General features: G+C 49.2%; 1 protein-coding gene across 2 annotated transcripts in view; it reads right to left on the bottom strand.

Annotated features, from left to right (window-relative positions):
• Positions 1-18107, bottom strand: part of SH3PXD2B (SH3 and PX domains 2B) — a 102814-nt gene that overhangs the window by 20542 nt on the left and 64165 nt on the right. For both annotated transcript variants that reach the window (XM_087429413.1, XM_004428520.3), the window contains exons 6-8: positions 13907-13932; positions 5128-5262; positions 1369-1473 (exon numbers count right to left, since the gene is read on the bottom strand). In XM_087429413.1, coding sequence (XP_087285539.1) covers positions 1369-1473; positions 5128-5262; positions 13907-13932 — 266 coding nt within the window. The remainder of the gene's footprint in view (positions 1-1368; positions 1474-5127; positions 5263-13906; positions 13933-18107) is intronic.

Below are 18107 nucleotides of genomic sequence, written 5' to 3'. Positions count from 1 at the left end.
TCTCTTCCCAGCATGATTATTAAGAGGCACTGAGAGAAGCCCTCCTGGTAGGAGGAAGAAAAATGTACAAGCCCTTAGGGAAACGCAGTTCCTTTCCCACCTTCTAGCTGTGTGACCCCAGGCAAGTGTCTCTACTGTTCTGAGCCTGTTTCCTTAGCTGTAAAATGGGGATAATAATCGGTCCCTTACAAAGGCACGTCTGTGGTGCTCATCATTAACTGTCTCAGGGAGCTATAGTTCCACGCAGCACACTACCACCCAACTCTGAGTTGTTTCTTGAAGTATCTCGTGTTAGCCCAGCCCCTAGTGCTGGTGGGCCCCACAAACAGAGCAAACCAACAGATAATTTACTCAGATGGGTGCTGGCCGAAATAAAACTAAATGCAGAACCACATACACGTTTTTTGCTAACCTTTGAGCACAGAACTACCCCCTTCTCACACTCTTTTCTGATAAATATATACTTAAAGTGGCTTTGTGCTTTCTCGAAACATTCAGCTAAAAGCCCCAAATATTCAGCCCTTGGTAAGGCATAACTATCTGACAATAACTGTTCCTAGTTATTTACTGTTTTAGGTCTTTGCCAAGTGCTCGGCACATGGGATCTCATTTTTTTAAAAAAAACCCATGATGGAGATATCATCATCTCCATTATCAGAGGAGGCGGCTGAGGCACAGAGAGGTTTAGCTGCTGGTCCAAGATCACTCAGCCAGTAAGGGATGCAGGTGAGATTCAAATTCAGGTCTGTCTGACTCTAAACCCCTTCTGTTTATTAGCTAAGATGGACTCATCGTCTAGTTTCAGGAATGCTTCTCCAGGGAATGGGAGTCGGTTGGGCCTTAGTGTTCTGGCATCACAGGAACCACCCTTGGGGATCCCTGTAGGGGAAGTTCTCCAGGATACGGAAGCCCGTGTGGGTGAATGGAGGGGGTCAGCCCCAATCCTGACGCCCGGTCAGGGCCATTCAACTAACAGAGGGAGCAGAGATCTTTACAGACGGCTTCAGATGTCTTGAAAATGAGCAGAAGCAGCCCAGCATCTTGGCCATCAGAGTAATTCAAGGGAGGAATAGTGAGGTGTAGACAGCGATCAGGCTGGGCCCTCCTGGGGTCCCCTGGAGGAGTTAGGGCCCCAGCTCCAGCCAGGATCACCTGGGTTGGCTCCCAAAGGCCCCTAAGAGAGGGCAGACTTGCCCTCAGCCCCAACCCCATGGCCTGGCTTCAGGTCAGGACCACGGGGCCTGAGCCATTGAGCTGCTGAGACTCAGAGGCAGAGGCTGAAGGGAAGGGACCGGGTGAGGAGGGCCCCACATGGGCGATGGCTGGCACAGGTTCCCCAGCAAGCTGGAGGCCCGAGCTCCCACCTACCTTCTTCAGGCTGTAGGGAAAAGTCATCCTGCACACCATCCTGCCCTTCGAGGCAGGTTGCGGGGACCCAGCCCTGCTCTTCAGCGGTGCTGACGAACCACCAACCTAGGAAAACAAGAGTGCAGACGGATGTTAGCTGGGTCGGGGTGAGGCCGGGGGTCAGAATATAACAACAGATTCATTCAACCACTACATGAATCAATGTTCAGGGTCAGGCTAAAAGGACACCATTTTATCGGTGGAACACAACCACTCATGTTAGCTGAGTGCTAACTGGTAAAGCAGGCTCAGGAGAAACCTGCTCCTGAGCCTGGACAGGGGAGAGAAAGACCATCCTGAATGATAAGAGTAAAGAAAGTAGCTACCTTCACAAAGGTGTGCGAGGCGCTAATCTTTTTACTTGCATCGTCTTATATAATCTTCATATTATCGTCCCCATCACACAGATGAGGAAACTGAGGCTCCAAGAGGCGAGTAGACTTGTCTGAGTTCACACGGCCATGGCTGAGCTGTGATGTGCACCCATGACTGTGATACTGAAGCCACTGCCCTAATGACTTATCTGAGACACTGATTTTGCATAAGTTCATGTTAAGGTAAATCTGGCTGCAGGTTGAACTGCTTAAGAGGCCTCACACCCAGACTCAGGCCCTCTCTCCTCAGAGAAAGGGCTCGTGTGGAGCCTTGGCAGGCAGAATAATGACCCACCAAAGATGTCCACATCCTAATCCCCGGAACCTGAGAATGTGTTAAGTTATGTGGTAAAGAGGAATGAAGGTTGCAGACGGGATTAAGACTGCAAATCAGCTGAACCTCAAATAGGGGATTATCCTGGATTATATGGGTGGGCCCAATGTAGTCACAAGGGCCCTGAAATACGGAAAAGGGGGCCAGAAGAGTCAGGGGAGAGGTGGCCATGGAAGAAAGGTACAGTGAGGTGCAACACTGCAGGCCCTGAAGACGGAGGAAGGGGCCACGAGCCAAGGGATGTGGGTGGCCTCGCGCAGCTGGAAAAGGCAAACAGATCCTATCCAGAACCTGTAGAAGGGAACGCAGCCCTGCCAATGCCTTGATTTTAGCCCAGTGGGATCCGTTTTGGACTTCCAACAGACAGAACTGTGGGATAATAAATTTGTGTGGTTTTAAGCCACTAAGTTTTTGGTAATTTGTTACAGGATCAAGAGGAAATTAACACAGACCCCAACTGGCTCTGCACAACACAGATGAAACAACAGGATCTGCTCCCCAAGATCACACACCTCCCAGCCCTGGAGACCCCAAAGGAGAAGAGCAGGAAGGGCAGACTCCTGAGCAAGCTGCCGGGTCATACAGGGAGGCTGTGCTTTCGACCTCCCTGAAGTGGAAGCCACCTCTGCTTTAGCGACTAGACGCTCCTTTAAAATACACGTTACGGTGACTGGGAACTCGAGTGTGTGAGAATGAGTGGGCTGATAAATCCGTGGAAAACCAGAAATCAGAAAATATGTCCTCTGCCTTCCTTAAGACTCCTAGTTGTAGGTATGTGTGTGGGGGATAAGAAACTGTCATGACAGCGATGACAGCAGTGACACAGCCAGACCGTCTCAGCACTTCACATCCCCTACTGATGGATCCTCACAGCAGCCTCAGGAGCTGTGCACCATTACTGCCCCAACTGGTTTGGAATTCCAGCTCGGCAACCTGTCACGAGAACTTGGGTGAGTGACGGAGTCATTTAGACTTAGTTTCCTCGGCTGCGAAGTGGGGATGACAATTCCTATACTGAGTAGTTAAGGACTTTTGGTTGGCTAATGCTGATCTCATTAGACGAGGGAGCTGAGGCTCAGAGGGCAGTGACCTGTCCAAGAGCCAGGACTCAAACCCAGGCCATCTGGCTTCACAGCCTCCGTTCTTAACCATCTGCACTAATGGCTCGTGCACTGCCAGAGGGAGGGTGAATTGGTATGGCACAGTTTGGAAGTGGGGAATTCGGCGCTATCTCACAATTTAAAACAGGAGTAGGTCCAGCAGTTCCACTTCTCGGTATCTAACCTAAAGAAACAGTCACCGATGTGCACACAGATACACTGGTCATACTAGAGAAAAACATGGCTTATTCAGGTCAAATAGTGTGCAGATGTTAAAAGAATAAGAAGAGCTAAATGTTGACTAAAAAAAGCACGTTGCAGATCAAAATGTATGGAATGATAGCACTGGGATTAAAAAACCCACAAAATTATATAAACTCACGTGAAATATGATGTGTGTATATATATATAAGTATGTATATTATATACGTATTTATGTATATTCACACACGCACACTGTGTATATACAATTATCAAGAAGGATTCATATCAAACTGACAGAAGAGCTATCTGGGGTTTGGAAAGGAGGCTAGGGTTGCAGCTGGTGGAAAAAATAGATTTTAATTTTATCATTAGGTTTTAAGAAGAATGTATCCATGCATTACTTGGGTAAGTAAAATATAATTAAAAATAAATATTTTGCCACTTTGTTGGCCACCTGAAGATGTGACCATCCACCACTTTTTTTCTGCTGCCCTCTGGACACACCCGGCTTGTCCCCAACACCCAACCTGACTCCTCTTTTGGCAGTGCATTCTTCCTGACTTCACTCGAGCGGGCGGCCAGGGGAGGGGGTGCTCCCTTCTTTACTCCCCACAGCACATGTTAGCCACTCCACATAATCCGAATGTACTCAATCCCAGCAATTAGAAAGTCACATGGTCTCAGGGCCAGCTGGAATTGGTTTGGAATTCCAGCTCGGCAACCAGTCACGAGATCTTGGGTGAGTTACCAAGTCCTTTAGAGTCTTGGTTTCTTCAGCTGTGAAGCAGGGACAACAATTCCTTTATTGAGTCATTAAGGACTTTGGTTGGCTAATGCTGATCTCATGACTAATGGTAACATGACCCAAATGTTGCTGGAAACATAGTCTTTCCTCTATTTGCTGGCCTTAACTAGCCACTGGGGTATCACAGAGATTGGCCCACTGATGATATTATTAGGCAATGTCACATTTGAGCCATAACAAAGCCAGCGGGTTTACGCCTCTTTTTCCTCTCCACTCATCCCCTGCTCCCTGCTCTTCACCTTCAACGGTGCCAATGGCTGCTTTGTGACTAAGGAAGGCCAAAGGGAAAGAAACCCACATTTTTGAGCACCTACTGTGTGCTAAACACAGGTTCAGGCACTGTCTACATATTATCTCATTTAGTCTTTGAAGCGTCAACCTTGATGAAGCAACTTGGACTGCTGTGAAATGTGGAGTTCAGATGGAAGCCCAGGTGAAGTGTCTTGATCAGACCACATTCTGTCCTGGCCGCAGTATGTGACCAGTGGTCCCTGTGATGGCAGCTGGGCAGAGGCAGTGTGTCTGTTCTCCAGGACCCACAGATGATGGAGCCTTCGTGAAGACTCTCATGGTAGTGAAAGGCAAATCAACAGAGCAAATTTCTAGTGGAATGCTGGACTCCGTGTCTCCAGGTGCTTTGAAAGCAGAAGGAATGTTCATGAAATGTGAACCTCAGGATGAATCAGTAACATGTGACCTAACAGGATGCTGTGAGTTCTGACCAAGTGGGATATTCGAGCACTATGACCAAACAGGGGCAGCTTTCTAGGAGGTCATCAGCCAGATCTGTGGAAACTGACCAGCCAGAACAGGCTACTGCAGTTTCTGCATTTCCAAGTGTTTCCTGTCCCTGGGGCTTGGTGACAGTGCAGGGCGGGGAGGGAGGTGGTCTAGGTCCCCTACCTGACTCATTCTTCTCGATGATGTCCACCACCTGCCCCACGCTGAGGCTGATCTCGGAGCTCTCCTGCTTCTGGTAGTCTGCCACCACCACATACTGCTCCAGGACCATGGGGTCCACTGAGGTGAGGTCGCCCCCTGTGGATATAAAACCCTATCAGATGTCACATCTGGCCACAACCCATGCATGAAGGAGCAGGAGCCAGGGGAGGAGGACATTCCAAATAAAGAAGGTGTTACAGGACTTGTCTCAGGGTCACCTCATCCATTCATTCCTTCATCCATTTGCTCACTCAACCACCACCATCTACCAAGTTCCTGTCCTGTGCAGGCACTGTGCTAGGCACTGAGGGTTCAGAGTTGATTACGAAATGGTACCTGTCCTGCAGAAGCTGACAGCCTAGTGGGAAAGTTCATTAATTCATATCTATCCATCCATCCATTCGTCCACCCATCAATCCATCCAACTAAATATCCATTCATCATCCATCTGTCTATCCATCCAAAATCACCCATCTACTAATTCATGAAGTCACCAATGATGTTCCAGACACTCTACTAGGTGCTGGGGGTATTAAAGTCAATGAAACAGATATGACTTCCAGCCTCAAGTCTCAGTTTAGCTGGGGAGACAGACACACACGCTAGTATATATAATCACTAAGTATACAGGATAATATAAGCATTAGTTTTTGACAGATGCCTTGCTGGAAACACCCAGGATGCTTAACAAAGAACAAACAAGAAAGGGGGTGCTACGTTCAATGCGGTGGTCAGCAAGACCTCCCTGCGGTGGGGACACAAAGCAGAGACCTGGGAGAGGAGGAGTCATGAGGGGAATGGGGAAGAACAGTGCAGGCACTCTGAGATGAGGAAGGACTTGGAGCCTTCTAGGAACTGGACGGAAGCCAGGGTGGCTGAAGCCCAGTGAGCGAGGGGAGAGCGGTCCTGCGTGAGGTCACACAGGGGGCGTGGGCCAGAGCAGGCAGGGCCTGCTGGGCCAAGACAAGAAGTTTGGACTTTCTTAACCCTGAAGTAGAAAGCCACTAAAGGGCTTTAAGAACAGAACGATAAGTGAAGATTTACATCTTTAAAAAAATAATTCTGGCTGCCACATGGAGAATGAAAGAAAGAAAGAAAGAAAGAAAGAAAGAAAGAAAGCAGGAGACCAGGTGGAGGTCATGGAGTTGTCAGGCAAGAGATGACAGTGGCTCTGGACCAGGGCAGTGGGGACAGGTGCTCCAGGAGAGGCCGAGTCCACAGGATGCAGTGTGGGTGGCGCCCTCTGGAGTTGTGCGGCCCTGGATAAGCACTAAGACAGATCTGATAAATAAATGAAAGGTACTGTAGAGTCTGGGTGATGGACAGGGGCCATCCGAGCTCAGACACTCCAAAGAGAAGGGCACAGCACTTGTAGAGCACCAGGCTGAATGTGATGGGAGGGCAGCCTGACATCTGTGGCCACAGGGCCCTGGTTTTCTGCAAGTCCGGATTCAAACTATTCCCTCCTATTGTTTCCATAAACAACTGAAATATCCAGGAACCCCAACCTTCTGCGTCCAAATACGCCCAGTAGTGGAGCGGTGTGCAAGAGCCGCTCACGCTGAGCTGATGTTGCGCATCTCTTCCTGACGCTGCTGGGTGGTGTCTTACTGGTAGCTTGAAATTGGCCATGGTGGGAGCGTTTATACCATGGAAGTGGGCAAATGCTACACAGAAGGGCTTTGCATCAGCGAGCTGGTTGGGAAGTATTTCCACCAGCACGCCAGTGCACTCCAGCCTCCGGCATTCAGAAGCAGCACAAAAGCTCTTTGTTAGAACCATGTGCTCTCAATTGTGGACGTGGAAAACCAGAGCAGGGCACTGCAGCCGGGTGAAGGGTCACCGTTCCTTGGCTCTGTGCCCATGTTCTGGCCATTCACCCTTCCCGGCTGAGGCTAATGGAGGGAAATGGAAGGGCCTCTGGGCTGGGGAGGGCCCCAGGGCAACCTTGCACCCTGGGTGGAGAAGGCATGAGGAGAACAGAGAAAGAGAAGGGCAGAAAGAGACAGAAGATGTTGATGAGGATCAGAAGAGGGCGGGACGGCAACAGCCCCACATGAATGCCCACGACAGGCTACACACTGTACCCAGACCATCTCAACACAGCCGCCCTGGAAGGTGTACTGCCACCCTCACTGTACAGACAACACAGGGGCTCAGAGATGTCGAGTGACTTGCCCTGGATCCCACAGCTGGTTGGCGACAAAGCCAGGCTTGACCCAGGTCCACCTGGCTCAGAGGCTCTCCACTGTGGTGGGGCGTGGCAGCGGGTGGGTGAGGAAAGAAAAGATTAGGGAGAGGGAAGGGGGAGGCCTGAGGCCTGCACGTCTTCCTTCCCCATGGGTCCCCAGGACCCCCCAGGGGCTGGGCAGGCCGAGTCTCTGGGTCTCGCAGGGCTCTCTTCGCCATGGCCAGCCCTCTCCTCCTCCACCACCTGCCCTGAGGTCAGGCTGCTAGCTTCCAGTGTGACAGTTCACCCAAGCCAGCCTGCCACTTGAGCGGCGACGCCTTTCCTGGCCAGAGAGCAGGCTGGTTTCTGCCCTCCCTGCTGCCCCCCTAGACAGTGAGCTCTTGAGGGCAGCAGTCCGGACTGTCTCCTCGACCACCCGGCCCTGTGCTGGTAAGAGGTACCACCACGTGAATGAGGGAGTGTGGACACGGGCGTGCTGGAGGCTCCGGGCCGCCTGTCTTGGTCACTGTGACACTCTCCCCAGTGAACGCAACAGGCAGAGACCAGAGTCTGCAGTTTTTACCCCAGGATACAGCCTGCCTGGAGCTCACGACCCCAGGAATGCAGCCACCCCTGCGGTCTGGCCCTCAGGTGGGCCGCACCCCGGCCTCAAGCTGAGAAAGATCTGGAGAGAGAGGAGCAAAGCACTCCCTGCACAGTCGGGCTGCAGCCCGTGCCTGCCGCGCGGGTCAATGCTCAGAGACACGTCCAGGTCTTCCAGGCAGGCGGTCAGCAGGCTGGTGGGGTCAGGCTCACGCCTGGGGTTCTCTGCTGCCCCTTGTAGTGGCCGCCAGGACTTGCTCACAGAGCCACAGGTGTGATGCTGGCGGACCTGCTTGCTAGCACTCCATCATCTCACTTCACTCATGTCCCTGCTGAACCACCTCCTCTGCACCAGGCTCCGAGAGGCTTCTTGGGGCCAGGGAAATGCGGCCAGACAGTTACACCTGTAACCGGTCTCCATCCTGCCCCTCCAGTCTGTCTTCCATACTATAGCCAGAGTACTAGCTCAAAAAATGCTACTTTGATCATGCCACTCTGCTCAGCACCTGCTATGGCTCCCCAGTGCTCTCAGGTTCTCGACAACCTGGACTCTGCTTGTCTTTTGGCCACCTTATCCCTGGTTCACCTGTAACACTGGAAAGTGTAAGGTGCCTTTGCCCTGGCTGTTTCCTCTGGCTGGGATGTCTCCTCTCTCCTTGCCATTCCAATGGGAACCCCCTGTTCTTAGCCTCCTAACCGGTCCCTGTGGCCAGCCTTGACTCCTACAATCTGCTCTCGACACAGCAGCTAGAGGGACTCTTTTAAAAGGTGTAGAAGATCATGTTCCTCAAAGGTCACGGCTCTGCCACGGCCTCCACCTCACTCAGAAAAAGCCCCAGTGGCCTACAGGGCCCTGCCTAATCTGTCTCTGATAATCTCTTCTCCTCCATTCTCCCTGACATGGCACAGATGGCCACTTATCCTCCAGTCTCTCTTTCTTCTATAGTAAATAGAACTCCTGCTTTTTGGCTGGACACAGGGCCACTTGGAATAAGATTCCTATATAGTTGGGAGTGGTCACATGACTAAGTTTTAGCCAATAGGATGTAAGTAAAATTGTATGTAACTGCTTGGTAAAAATCTTTAAGGAGGGAGCTTGCCATATGTCACCCTTTACTTGTTACTGCTGGTTGAAATGTGGAAGTGATGGCTGGTGCTGCAGCAGCCGTCTTCAGCTATAAGGTGACCTTGGGAACGCTGGCCATGTATGGCAGAGCAGCAAGATAGGAGCCTGGGTCCCTGCTACCATCAAACACTATATCACTCCTGAACTATCTATGGAGTTTGAACTAAGAAGAAACAAAATTAAATTGTTTAAGCCACAATTACTTTGGGTTTTCTGCCATTTGCAGTCAAACCTAATTCACCTGTAAACCTTTGGTTACTATGCTCCAGCCAGTAGCCTCCTTGTTATTCCTTAACTATGCAAAGCATGTTCCTACCTCAGGGCACTTTGTATTTGCTGTTCCCTCACCAGGAATAGCCTTCTTCAGATATCTGCATGGCCCCCTCTCTCGCTTCCTTCAAGTTCCTGCCCAAGTGGCATCTTGTCAGTGAGACCTTCCCCTTTACTGCCTCACCCAGTTTCCTTTCTTGCCATAGTGCTTTTCCTCTTTTTAACTCTCAGAAATTCTGTATATTTACTTGTCTCCTTGTCTATTTTCCAGCCTACAATAGAAGCCCCATGAGGGCAGGGATTCAGTCTCTTGTTCACTGTTGGACTCATGCTGCCTAAAGGCTCACAGGCCCTGGTCTGTTTTTGTGCAAGGTGGGGCTAAGAATGTTTTTTGTATTTTTAAATGGTTGTAGAGAAGGAGGAGAATGAGAGGAAGAGGAAAAATTGTTATTATAATCGATTGACAGAGATTGAATGCGGCCTGCAAAGCCTAAAGTATTTACTACCTGGCCCTTTAGAGAAAAGGCTTGCCAACCCCTGGCCTAGAACATGGATGGTACCAACTAGGGCTCAATAAATATCTGAATGAAAAAATAAGTATTTTAAAACTCAGCTTTAAGTGACTTCCTCCGTCTGAGAGAAATGACAATGCCTTCCCACAGCACCATAACATTTAATTTTGGTCACACATCTGCCTTTTCTAGCAGACTGAGAACACTTCCCACGGCTTGTTCACCTCTGCATGGGGGACCTGGGGCATTTCAGGCACACAGTAGGTGCTTAATAAACACTGAATGATAACTGCGTCTGTCTTGTTCACTCTGCACGTGGCACAGACTCAGTGGACATTTGTGGAGTGGATGAACGAAGGACGAGCGGAGGCCTCTAGAACCCTTCCTGCCCCACACGCTCCAGGCTCCTCCTGGAGGCACATGGTGCTGACACTCGTCCGTAGCACCTGTCCATCTTACGGACAATGAAGACGACTCCTTCTTGCCTGTAAGTAGGGACAGAGGCTTCGGTTAAGTCAGAGTCCAGTTAAGTCAGGTTACAATTGTTGCCACTCAGTTTTAACAACTGACAGTGGCACAGCTGTACCACATACAATTTTCAGGACTCTGATCGATGGACTGATATATGCATTTCTGCACCAACTCTCCTAACCAGGCTGCCAACGGGATCAGGGCTAACTATGAACAGTGACAGAATCAGGGAATCAGGGGACTCACTGTAAACAAGACATGAAGCCAGGAAACGAGGGCAGGGAGCAGGGTTTAGGACTCTGGGCTGGCATGGGCAGATCAGTACTGGCACAACGCTCAGGGCTGGCACCTCCTGCAAGACGCGCTCAGGGGCCAGGTCCAAGCCTTACATCTCCTTCCTGTTCTTCTACGACAGCAGCTTGTAGACTGTAGCTCCCTGCTATGAAGTGGTTCAGAAGAGAGTGCATGGATTGCTTTTTCTGCACCAGTTCTTCCACAGCAGGCTGCCTTTATTTTACCCAGAGCGCTCATCAAAACCTCATTCCTTTGATCTACTAGGAGTCTCAAGCTAGGCTTCAGGTCATTTAGGTGTTAGGGGGAGACACCTACTGGCAGACTGTGATCACGCAACCAAGCTCTATAGTGCACAGTAATTGCAATACCTAAAAGTTGATGCAGCTAGCTAAGTTTTAGGAGCTGCAAGTGTGACATCAAAGTATTCCTAAGCAAGGAATGACACTTTTGTGCAGGAAATAAGAGGGAAGGAAAAGGTCAGCAGAAAGGAGAAGATCTGACAGTGGAAGGGTGATTTTATCATCGAGGAAGTGCTATAAACTATTCTCAAGACATCGAGTGCCTAAGCTACCACAGAATTTTCTAGCTGGGTATGTTTTTATTCATGATGACGTGTCTTAAATTTTTAAAATGGTAAGTGCTATGGACTGAATTGTCTCCCTCCAGAATTCACATGTTGAGCCCCAACCCCCAACATGATGGTATTTGGAGACGGAGCCCTAAGGAGCTAATTAGGTTTAGATGAGGTCACGAGGATGGGACCCTCAGGATGGCATTAGTGCCTTTATAAGAAGAGACATCAGAGAGCCTGTTCTTGCTCTCTCTCTGCCTTGTGAGCAGTCTGCAAGCCAGGAAGAGGGCTCCTCACCAGAATCCGACCGTGCTGGCACCCTGATCTCAAACTTCCAGCCTCCACACATGTGAGAAAATAAATTTCTGTTGTTTAAACCACCCAGTCTATAGTATTTTGTTATGGCAGCCTGAGCAGACTAATACAATGAATACAATGAATAACGGTAAAGTGAGATTTTCTTTCTAGAAATTTACTAGACTGCCAGTCTTGCTGAAAGACTCACTAAATGAGAGAATATTTCAGTAAGTTAAAGGGCAGAAAAATTGGGAAGAAAGATGCTCCTTAAATAATCACATGACCTGTTAAATTTTGGTGGGAGGACTTTTTCCTGCAGGATGAGCAGAATTTGAGACCACATTAGCCAAAGTCTGCAGAAGCCAGCCAGCCAGGCAGCCACGACTGGGAAATTCTGGAGACAGATAAGCCCTCTCCAACTCAGAGTTCTGGCACAGAAATCTCAGGGCTTGGGCTGTCAATCTTAACTCCCTTTAAAATTCAATCAAGAAGGCTGGTTCTAACATAAAGTAAATGTTCAAAAGTCAGATAAAAAATAAGGCTAATCCCAGCATGGGCTCTTATGCTGAATGAAGAGAGATGCTATTTTCCACCCAGCTGAACTATAAATAAATCCGTCCCCCATCATCGCAGGTGAATGATGTAACAGTGGTCACCACAAATTAGAGCTTCTGCTCTCCTTTCCAGACCAGTCCCCTCATCAAGCCTGTTCTGACCGGACACTACTGTTTTCACAAGCCAGAGCTGTCTCCTGCCTCGCTTCCTCCCACCCGTCCCCTCCAGGAAAGTCTCTGCACACTCAACGCCAGAAACTCTGTGACCAGCCTAAGAGCGGACGCTCCTCTTCTCCTCTCTGCTCTTTTCTAAGAAGCATGTCATTATCCTCAGGGCTCAAGGACTATTTGCAGCTTTAACAGGATGCCATGGCTCTGGCCAGTAACTATTAAACCAGAAAGCAGGGCTGTAAATAGACTGGTTGGGAAAGGCTAGAATTCATTCCAGAGGCCACACCTTGAGCAGAAGAGATCCAGTTCCTTTCCACTCTTCCTTGCAAGAATGGCTTTGTGGCCTGTAAAGCTGACCACAGGCCTTGTACCCAGGGGGCAGCAAAGGGACCAGAGCTGCTGAATTTGGAATGGCTACTGATACTGCACAGGGACGCCCATGCGCTTTGAATGAACAGTAGTATGAAAACAGCAGCAAACCTATCTCCCTCACTATATGCTAGGCACTGTTCTAAGTGCTTTATACATATTATTATTATAAATCTTCTAATAATCCTACAAGGTAGATTACTATTATTATCCCCATTTTACAGATGGGGAAACTGAGGCCCATGAGAAGAGGCCTCCCTTTTCACTTCTGGGATCTCTGCTCGGCCTCCCTCTCCCCACATCCTTATCAACCCGCTCAAACTTCCTGGAGTCCTAGATAAATAAAAGAACTCAGAACTCCAGGAGCTCTGAAGACCACATTGGCTCCAGGTGCAGCACGGGCTGGGGCAGAGCTCTGCAGATGTGGGGGATGATCTTGGGTTGTGGGAAGAAAAAGTTGGGCAGTTGTAAATCTCAATTTATCAGCCCAAGGCCTGTGAGAATGCAGTCATTCCCCTGTGCACACCCAATTCCCACCTTCTCTTTCTCCAGGATCACTCCGCATGAAGAGCGTTGCTGTCCAGGAAATGGAAAGAGTGTCAGGGAGGAAGAGACCTCACTTTGGGGAGGGTGGAAGTGAGTATAGGAGATGCCTGACATAGCAGTTGTCATTGCCCAGAACAGTGGCTGAGCGCGGGAAGTGTAGAGGTGGGCCTGGAGCTGAGGACGGCCACTGGATGGGCCCCAACCTACTGCATATTCATCCCTCCCAGCCTGTGTGCTATGCCCTCAGCCCTGAATGCCCTTCCCTGTGTAGGAGGCTCCTGCTTACTCTTCAAGACCCAGGGTCCCTCCTTTTTGACCCCTTTCTGACACCTGAGAAGAATGCTCTTAGCTCTGAGCTCCCACATTCTTGGTCTAAAGCAGAACTGAGGCATTTAACACCACCCTACAGCACGGTTAGGAAGCTGTCTGTCTCCCCTAGGCCACTGAGGCAACCTCAGGGACAGACAGCAGGTCTCATGCACTTTGTAATTTTTAGGTATAGGACAAAACAACCTCCAATGCTTTCTTTGGGGAACAGAGTGGAGTATCAACCAATCAAGCATCCACCCATCCACCCACCCACCCACCCATCCATCCACACACCCACCTACCCATCCACCCACCCACCCAACCATCCACCCATCCACCCATCCACCCATCCATCCGTCATCCATCCATCCACACAGCAGTATCCCAATGTCGTGCCCAAGGCCTGGGGCACTGTAGGTGCTCAGTAGGGGTAGGCTGAACACTGAATGAACAGGAGAAAATGGAAAATACTCTTACCGGCTTTCTTTTTCCCAACATGCTCCCTGTAAAGGAAAGAACAGGGGTGGGAAAGAGTGATGAGTCAGTATCTGTTGGGTGTTGACATGTTATTCCATTAGGAAACTCAGATTCTCCATCCCACAACATCTCCAGTGAAGGAGGAAAACTCCCAGCCCCAAGGACCCAGACTTCTTAAAAAACAAAGATTCCTCCTAATTTTCTCCCTTTGCCTGATAAGTGTTCTGACGCCCGGCGACCAGCATCTCCACTCAGGGCCCTGGGGAGGAGCTAAGGGGGGTGGGTGGGGAGAGGGGAGCATGCAGTCTGGAAAGAGGAGTCAGGCCCCCACACTGCCCTGAGGCTGAGGCCCACCCCGTCAGGCCCAGCGGAGGCCCTGCCCCACCTCTTGGGGTCCCCTGAGCCCCCACGGCGCTTGGTGGTAGGTGGTAAGTGGAACACACTAAAACTGGGTAGAAGTCCGCATAACAGAGAACACAGCACATCTCCCTACTGGTGACACAAGGGACAGGACTATGGGCTAGAATCCACACGGAACAGTGAGTAACGACTCCCTCACGTCTGTCAACCACTGCAGAGTTTATAACTACAATTGCACTACAAATACAGTATGACAAACCAGGGTTTACAAAGTACTTTTAAGCATACTATCTCATTGGTGAAAAGGTTTTCAGTGTTATAAAGAGAAAAGGGAGGTGACAGGAGGCTTGGTTGAGACGGATGTGGCAACAGTAACATTAGCTAATAATTACTAAATGCTACTACCCCGTGCCAGTACCCTGATAGGTACTTTTAGTTCACTCATTTAATACTCATAATAACCCTAAGAAATAAGTACTCTTTTTATGCCTATTTTACAGATGAGGAAAATGAGGCACAGAGAGGTTAAGTAACTTGTTCAAGGTCACACAGCTAGCAAATAGCACAGCTAGGATCTGAACCCAGGTCTATCTAATTTTTAAAAACTGAGATGTAATTCACATACCATAAAATTCATCCTTTTTAAAGTGTACAATTCACTGGCTTTTACTATATTCATAAGGTTCTACAACCATCACAACTATCTAAGTCTAGAAATTTTCATCACTCCAAAAAGAAACCCTGTACCCATTAGTGGTCACTCCCCATGCCCACTCCTCCCAGCCCCTGGCAACCACTAATTTGCTTGCTGTCTATAATGATTTGCCTATTCTGGACATTTTATATAAATGGAATCATACAAGACGTGGCTTTTTGTGACTGGCTCCTTTCATGTAGCATAATGTTTTCAAGGGTCATTCATGTTATAGCATGTATAAGTATTTCATTCTTTTTTTATGGCTGAATAATATCCCATTGTGTGGATAAACCACACTTTGTTAATCTGTTCCTCAGCTGATGGGCATGTGGGGTATTTCCACTTTTTGGCTATGATGAATAACGCTTCTATGAACATTTGTCCACAAGTTTTTGTGTGGACACACATTTTTATTTCTCTTGGCGATATATGGAGGAGTGGAACTGCTAGGTCATATGGTAACTCTAGGTCTAACTTGTTGAGGAATTGCCAGGCTGTCTTCCACAGCGGCTGCACCATTGTACATTCTCGCCAGCAATGTATGAAGGTTCCAATTTCTCCACATCCTCATCAACACTTGTTGCTATCTCTCTTTCTGATTCTAGCCATCCTGGTGGGCGGGAAGTGGTATCTCACTGTGGTTTGGATTTGCATTTCTTGATGACTAATGATGCTGAGCATCTTTTCCTTCCTTTTTTTTGGCTGAGGAAGATTAGCCCTGAGCTAACATCTGTGCCAACCTTCCTTTATTTTTTTTGTATGTGGGTCGCTGCCCCAGCATGGCCGCTGCCAAGTGGTGTAGGTCTGCGCCCGTGAACTGAACTTGGGCTGCTGAAGTGGAGCATGCCGTACTTAACCACTAGACTATGGGGCCGGCCCCCTGAGCATCATTCCATGTGCTTATTGGCCATGTGTGTATCTTCTTTGGAGAAATGTCTATTCAGTGTCTGATGCTAAAGTCTGGGTTATTAACCACCGCGTAATACTGCTTTCAGTGTAACCTCGGGAGAGGGTGAGGGAGCTAAGACCACCCCTGGAGCCTGGGCTGTGCTCCTGTGCGTCTGGGAGGAGCAGCAGGCCCTGGCCCCAGTGCTGGGCTGGGCTGCTCGGTCGTGACGTCCTCTGGCCAGGCGTAACCCAGTGAGGCCACACTTCACTGCCGCTGTGCAGGGGACGAAGCAGGTAACAGTGGAATATCCTTGCTCGCATTTACTGGCACTCACTGTGTACAGGGTCCTGGTCAGAGTGCTGTACCTGCCCTGACCCAGTGAATCCTCACAACGGCCCCTGAGGGTCACCCCATTTTGCAGTGGAGACACTGAGGCCCAGAGAGGTAAAGAACCTCGCCCAGGATCGGGACCTGGGAGGCCCGGCTGGAGCCCACTCTCCTGACCACACCCTGGACCGTCCTGTGGGTGAAGCTCCTCTCCTAGCTGCTTCCACGTGAAGCACCATCTCCCCAGCTGCCATCCGGGCCTGCGACCCGAGCACAGCCAGGCTGCCTGAAGTCCCGGCTCCTGCCCCGCCACGCACCCTGCTAGCTGTCCCACTGTCCTAGCTGGAGCAGAGCATTAGGGGCAGCAGGCGGCTCTCGGGTTACGCCTCAGCAGCATGTGTAGGCTTAAGCAGGCGAGTTATCTTCTCCAGGTGACACGCTTGGGGTGGTCCCAAGTTTCCCAAGCATGGCAGCAAAAACCTTCTTCTAACAGCATTATTTAGAACCCACCATTTCTCTCCAAGAAACTGCTGGGCAAGACCCTAGTTTCCATCTCAAGCCCTTAATGGGGCGTGAGCTTCACGATCAAGGAACCTATTCTACTGAGCAGTCAACCTCGATGTCCAGTATGCCTAAACCAACAACCAAGGCCCAGCTGAGACTGCCTGCCGTGGCCCCAGAGCTGCCCCTCGGGCCCTCGGCACCTGCTCACCTTCCTTCCTTCCCCTTCAAAGCCTGGCTTAAAAGCTAGGAAGGCATCACTAGGTAAGCACCTGCTATGTGTCAGACACGATCCCGTGTGAGCAGGATGGTGCTTACTCCTCACAACCAAGATGTGCGCAAGGTTAGCTGTGCCCGCTTTACTGATGAGGAAACAGAAGCTCAGACAAGTCAAGTCACTTGTCCAAGGTCACACAGCGGGGAAGGGACAAAGAGAGTGGAACGTTCCCCTTCCTTCCAGGAAGCTTCTTGGGACCAGATACCTACCCCAGTAGGATGCTGGTCAGCTTATCTCAGCTGTTACTTTGTACTTTCTTTGGTACCCTCTAGGCTGTGTTTTGTATTTTTAGTGGATGTTCTATTTGTGTGTGTGTACCCACACATGTATCCACGTGTTCGTGGAGCCTTTCCCACCAGTGTAGAAGCCTCCTAGGGGCAGGAGCTATTTTTCTCTTATACTCTGCCTGAGGAAGAATGGCCAGTGATCATTAAACACTACAGGGTGTGGTCTGTTTTTTTTTTTTTTTAATGAATGGAGCAATAAAATATAGCTTGTCAAAAGGTTCTAACTTCAGGAAAAAAATTTTAGATTCTCACCACATGCCATACATCAAAATGAATTCTATTTTAATGAATTCTGATTTAATGAGTAAATATTAAAAGAAAAGAAAACCTAAACCACAAATGAACTAGAAAAAAATTAAAGTAACTATCTTGAGTCTGAATGGTGACTGCCCTTTGTAGCCTAAATACAATGGGAGAAGTCACATCTGAAAAATAGTTACTAGATTTGGCTTTGCAAAAACATAAAGCTTACGTACATCAGAAAATCCAGAAACAAAATATAAATGCACAATAAAAGGCACAAATATTTACCACAAATACGACAAGGGCTAATCTCCTTCATATTTAAAGAGCCTACACAAATTAGTAATAAAAACAGTAAAACCAACAGAAAAATGAGCAAAGATATATTTCCCTTCCAACTATGATTAGTCTAGAATCAAGAGCCTTTTTCTCTATAACTTTAATGCCAACCAGCTTGACTCTTTTCTAGCTCAAGAAATGCCCACCAGCCCTCCAGCCCCAGAAGGCAGAGACTGGGCGTGTTTTCCTCTGGCCTTCAGCGTGGGTGGCAGCTGCGGGAAATGTTCGGGGAATGAAGGCACTTGAATGAGCTGACCCTGTCTTTGCTGGTTTTTGCCAGA

Source organism: Ceratotherium simum, chromosome 4, assembly GCF_057802395.1.
Source record: "Ceratotherium simum simum isolate JZ-2026a chromosome 4, ASM5780239v1, whole genome shotgun sequence".
NCBI classification, from domain to species: Eukaryota; Metazoa; Chordata; class Mammalia; order Perissodactyla; family Rhinocerotidae; genus Ceratotherium; species Ceratotherium simum.
This window is presented reverse-complemented; position numbering and strand designations above follow the sequence as displayed.